A 6,000-nucleotide genomic window follows, 5' to 3' on the forward strand; every position below is an offset into this window, starting at 1 on the left:
ACATTACCAGGAAACACAGGAAGCTGCTGCTAGAAAGCAACCTCAGTGCTGTGAATAAACCCATAGAATTTAGTTATTTGCTTTTTAAAACACTGTTTAGTGAGAATACTTAATGAGGACTAGGGTTTCAATAGCAAATATTTAACAAAGAGCACAAATTCCCTCACCTAACCTTTTTCTAAGGCACAACTGTCCCATTCTACTTAGGGAAAGCTCATTCTGACAACATAAAAATATGAGATCTAGCCTTCCATTATTTATCAAAGCTATTAAAAGTTTCTTAAGCAAAGGAATCTGTATCCCTCACAGCTCTCTTCTCATGTTTGACAGGAACATGTTTCCATAAGATCTAGAAACTGCAGCTGTCCTGCACAGAGGAACTGCAATCTTCTCTCCACTATACCAAAAATTGCTTCTGCAACACATGGAAGTATAATAAATTTCAGTACAAGTCATGCTATATAAATACCCTAACATCATCTGGCCACATCTGAATGTTAACTAGGTGTATTACGGCAGAAAGTGTAATGGTTTACATTTATTTTGCACTGCTAAGTGCTCCTCACACAGAACACAAGACAGTAAGAGAGAGACCCATGGGACAGGAGCAGCAGTTCCCATGCAGCGACACCAGAGCACTCGGAAAAACACAGTAATGGGAGTAAAGTGGACTTCATTTGTGTGGCCCGAGTAGATTTGAGAATATGGGATCCCACTGCTACAGCATTACTTTTATTACCATCAAAAAACCATTACTCTTATCCTATAACCGCCTGTAATTCCAGTGACTATACAGATAATATATATACTATCCTTGCATGTCATGTCAGGGGTCCAATGTGTGAGGCGGGGAAGAATTCTTTCCTTCGTGGTATCTTGTTAGAAGGTGTTAAGTTATGGCCATTCACCAACATACGCAGAAAATAGGTCTCACTTGAAATTTTACTTTTAAAATTTCACACCACTACTGCTCTTTTTACCCTCTCGTAGTGCAGCAGACCCTCATCCTCCCTTCCCTGGTGCCAGCACCATTCAACTATCTGAATGCAGTTGCACAGAGATTCAGTCTCTAAGAACTAGGTCAATGACTGAAGAAACTGTCATTATTTAGGACAGCACGTGAACATTCAACACATGCTTAAAGTTAAGTCTGTGTGTGAACCCTGTTCTAAACTGAGGACTAAAAATACGAAAGATCCTATCCCTCAGTGCTTTGTTCAAATGTAAGTACTAAACACAAACTCCACAGAGGGGTAAAGCTGCACTATCAGAATCAGCCCCCAAGATAACACCACAGCCAAGATACACGGAGCAGTCAGTAACAAAGTGCCTGTGAGGGCTCTGTCTGCAGAGCCAACCCGAGAACACAGCCAAGTGTACTCCCTAAGTGTCTTCTCCTACCATTACCTAAGGCATACTACTCACTACTGCTCTCACAGTAACTGCCAGGTTAATGAATACTAATAAATAAAAGACTTGGTTTGGTTTTTCAATATATAAAAATTCCATTAGTTAACACTGTGAATGCATTTAGCTGCACAACCCAATGCTAAAAATATATGCAGTTTGAATCTGCATTCCAGTCTGCAGTTGACAAAATCCCAAATTCAGTACTTAGGACAGAGGAGTTTTGTGAGGGTTTTTTTTTTTGGTTTGGTCTGAAGGGTGGGGCACTTTTGCAACTTGCAGCTTTTCTAAGAATCTCCTCACAGTGAGACAGAGTCCCAGTTCTAAGGGAAGCTAAGTGGCACTTCAGTCAGAAGCTTTCTGAAATTAAAGGCTGAGTTCAACTATTTGAGAAAGAAAAGGAGGATTTAAGTAGAGACTAGTGCATAAAGCAACCACATCCTTTTCATTTATCTTCTACGCTAGACAGTTTGCACTTGGATGAATCTGAAAAACACTGAAGACAAACTGATTTTAAAAAACAAACAACCAAAAACCCTGCCAGGAGGACAAGTCAAAAAGAGTCCAGGGTCTAAGCTCATTTTGAAGAAATCAGGGTTTAGGACTTAACTAGCAAAACACCAGAAAGAATTTCTGTCCTGATCAATCTTTTTGAAATCTCTGCAGAGACTTCCCTTGCTTTTTGATCTCTATGCGATCAAATAGTTTATTCTTTTTTATGGCATATCTGTTATCTAGTAACTTTTACAGCAGGATCTTCTAGCCGTTTGCAGGAGCGTGGCGGTATGCTGATGGATTCCACATCTATATAGGAAAAAGGAAACGTCCAGATGGAGTTTTACTTCGGAACTAGTTTGTGGATAATTCAGAGGGCGAGTATAATAGTCTCCACAGGCACACCCAGCCCCATCGCATTTTTACATTCACCATTAAAGCAAAAGAACACACATAGCATTTATTTATTAATAAAAGGCAGCTGGAGTAGAGTTTCCATGCGGGTCTAACAGTAACCTAGACGCTGGTGTTCTGGAGAGCAGACCCAGCTTGGGGACTGTCGCCCTCGCTCCCAGATGCTGCGGGACAGCTTGTCCCTGTGCAGGGAGAACGCGCAGCCGCCCCTTGTGCACAGAAACACAGGCGCACGGGCACACCCAGAGCCCCCTCGGCAGGGCACACCAGCCCGTCACGCACACTCACATCTGCATGCACACACTAACTCAGAAACACACAAACACGTGTGCGTAAATTACTCTCACACAGAGACTCTTGCACACACACTCACAGACACACTCAAACACATTCAGAAACGTGCACTCAGACACATTCTCACACACACAGTAACTCACCTGCACACACTCAGAAACACAAACACATGCACACACACACTCAAACACACTCACACTCATGCACACCGATTCACTCAGAAACACAAACGCCTGCACGCGCAGTAACACACAAGCACACACATTCAAGCACACACACTCATTAAAAACAAACATGTGCACAAACACACAGAGTAACATGCTCAAACCCTCACGAGCACACACTCAGAAACACAAACACACGGTAGCACACAGTAACACACATTCACACACACTCAGCAACAGACGGGCACAGACACAGTAACACACACACGCTCAGAAACACACAAATATGCACAAACATAAAGTAACATTCACTCAGAAACACACAAACTCGTGCACACACACCCCCTCACACGCAAGCACTCAGAAACACAGACGTGCACAAACACACACGGTAACACAGACGCTCAAACACACAAACTCGTGCACAAACACACACAGTCACACGCACACTCAGGAACACGCGGACACGCGCGCAAACCCACACGGCCCCAGCCCCGGGCAGCCCCTCGCCGCCCCCCGGCCCCGGCCTCGCCCCGGGACGCCGGCGGCGCCGCTCACCGACTGCAGGAAGCGCAGGGTCCCCACGTAGTCCCGCTCGGTGCTGAGGATCTCGTTGAGGACGCAGAGGCGGAGGCGCAGCTGCCGGTCCGTGTCCTTGGTGCAGCCCGCGGGCTCCGCGGCTCCGGGCGGCGGCGGCGGCGGCTCCATGGCGGCGGCTCCCCCTCCGCTCCCCTCGGCCGCTCAGGAGCCCCCCACGGCCGCGCGGGGGCCGAGGGGAGCCCGGCGGGACGCGCCGGGGCGGCGCGAGGGGCAGCGAGGGAACCGGGGGGCGGGGCCGCGGCGCGAGGGGAGGGCGGGAGTCCCGCGCGCCTGGGGCGGCACGCGCCCCGCAGCCCGCGCTCCCAGCGGCTGCGCGCGCACCTCGTCCCGCAGCCCTCGCAGGTGTGAGCGCCTCACGGCCACACACACACCTCGTCCCGCAGCCCTCAGAGGTGTGAGCGCCTCACGGCCACACACACACCTCGTCCCGCAGCCCTCAGAGGTGTGAGCGCCTCACGGCCACACACACACCTCGTCCCGCAGCCCTCGCAGGTGTGAGCGCCTCACGGCTACTCACACACCTCGTCCCGCAGCCCTCGCCTCCCACTAGATGAGGCTGCCCACGGCCTGATCTACACGTATATACAACAAATATATATACAACAAATTCGTTTCATTGCCATGAACCAAAAATACGGGTTTTTTGATGTTGGTTGTAGCTGTTTGTGCAAAGTGAATGCAAGGTGTAAGGGCGAGGCCGAATGGGGCAAGCTGCACACAAAAAGAGACCAAGTCCTGCGATTCAGTGCTGCTCCCATGGACTCTCTAAAAGCTGACTTGATCCATATCAGTGGAGATTCTCCCCGACCTTCACTACACCGTAAGAAAGCTGCCAGGTTATTGTCAAACTGCAAATACATATTTGTTTAATTTTACTTAGGAAAGAAGAGTTTCAAGAAGAAATGTTAAAAACACTAATAATGCGAACTTTTAGGATAGAGATGCATATCAAATCTATTACCTTAAACGCTACCACAAATAACGTAATAAATCATGTTCCTTAGGCTGAAACAAAGTACCTCTTTGGGTATTTTGCCTTAATAGTGACTTTCTCTATCTTGACTGATCTTCTTTGTTCAAGCTGTTAAGGTTTCTATTCAGGAGGAAATTATGGCAGTCTAACATACAAAACTGTCATCCTAAAGTCTGATTTAGGCTTCATGGATATCATATTACATGAAATGAAAAAAACAGCTCTCCGGTCAAGATATAATTGCAGCAGGCTGCAAGTCTGCAGTATAAAGAAAATACTTCAGATGCTTTCAGTCCTAGGTGTGGAAATTGCCTTTATCAAGTAACAATAATATACTCCTTTGCCACGTCTCCTTATGATGTAGCCTTGGGTCAAGGTGCACAACGTGCGCCTTCACAAACATGACCCTCGTGATGCCTTGTAATTCCACTTTCTGCAGCCTCATCAAAGAGAAGTGTTTTCTTCACTCTAAGTCAGTCTGAAACACGATTGCTCAAAACGGGAAGAAAAGTGTGGGAAAGCTCTTGTCTCTCTAAATGCAAGGGGTCTGAGGGAAAAGCACTGATGAGAAGGGAATGACAAGGATTAATTCTGGGTTTCAGGCAAATCTCAGAGGCACGAGGAGCACGTGGAAGCAGAGAAAGTCTTCAGAAGGTCAGTTTAGAATCAATTTCACCAGGTTTCTTTCAAGTTGTTTATGTTTAAATTCCTGTTTTCTTCTGAAAGCCACTACAGCATTTTCATTTATTTAGTTAGCGTGTCTCCAGTTGACGTCTTTTTAAAAATCATCAGATGTTTTGTCTCTTCTAAAAGATCCTAACGGTTTAAATAACAATATACTGTGTTAGGAAAAATCAGCATCCCCAAAGCTACGCCCCCACCCTGTGGCAGAGTGAGAAAGTTGTTCGTTTTGAGGTTGCTAATTTGTTAACCCTGTCTCCCGGGCTTGCCCCAAAAGTCTTAGAATAATTTCTTTTCCTTAGCAAAGCTGAGACAGAAGATCGTCACAGAGTCAGTAGGATGCTATCTGAGCAATGCCTGAACTACTGTGGTGCGTGTGTCTTTTTGTTGAGGTTTAATATGAGCTACATTGCTTCAAAATATTTTTCTAGTTTTATTGTCAGCATTAGCAGTGTTACTGCATAAGGACTTTTAAAAGGATGTAACTCGTGACTGGAAAGATTAAAATGTTAAGCAAAAAGTTTAGTTTAAAATACTAAGCAAAAGTCTATATTAAAATTAAAGGGAGATCTTTCATCCTTTTTTAAAAATGGCTTTCTTGTAGCTGTAGGAAAATTCATTTTGGTAAGTCCAAATTAACTCAGACATACACGTGATCCTTACTTTAGAGTAGATATTTTAATAGTTACTAGCATGGCTTTTCATTTTAAAGACAAAAATCTGTAATTAGCCAGCAAGCTATTTTATTCTTAAAGAGATATTATGGGTTAACTGAATGAAACCTGAAGACTCAAGTGAATATATGTTCCTTCTTGCTTGTTTTCTTTTTGCTTCTTTTTAAATTTTTTTAGTGTTTTTAAAAAGTAAGTAGTTTACAACTGCTGTTCAGTTTTGAAGAGAATTTTACTGCTAATACATTGTCAAGTGAGCACTTCAAAAGCAAACAAAAAATCCTGGTGCTTTGTAGTATAG

The 6,000-nt window shown here is 44.8% G+C and overlaps 1 protein-coding gene across 4 annotated transcripts in view; it reads right to left on the minus strand.

Annotated features, from left to right (window-relative positions):
* PREX1 (phosphatidylinositol-3,4,5-trisphosphate dependent Rac exchange factor 1) overlaps window positions 1–3,594 on the minus strand; it is a 152,765-nt gene extending 149,171 nt beyond the window's left edge. For 3 of the 4 annotated variants that reach the window (XM_069872135.1, XM_069872133.1, XM_069872131.1), the window contains exon 1: window positions 3,333–3,593. In XM_069872135.1, coding sequence (XP_069728236.1) covers window positions 3,333–3,482 — 150 coding nt within the window. In that variant the 5' untranslated portion in view covers window positions 3,483–3,593. Of the gene's footprint in view, window positions 1–3,332 lie in introns of all 4 variants that reach the window. The other variant, XM_069872132.1, reaches the window with a different exon arrangement.
* Window positions 3,595–6,000: the final 2,406 nt, after the last annotated feature.

Source organism: Phaenicophaeus curvirostris, chromosome 18, assembly GCF_032191515.1.
Source record: "Phaenicophaeus curvirostris isolate KB17595 chromosome 18, BPBGC_Pcur_1.0, whole genome shotgun sequence".
In the NCBI taxonomy this organism is placed as follows: domain Eukaryota; kingdom Metazoa; phylum Chordata; class Aves; order Cuculiformes; family Cuculidae; genus Phaenicophaeus; species Phaenicophaeus curvirostris.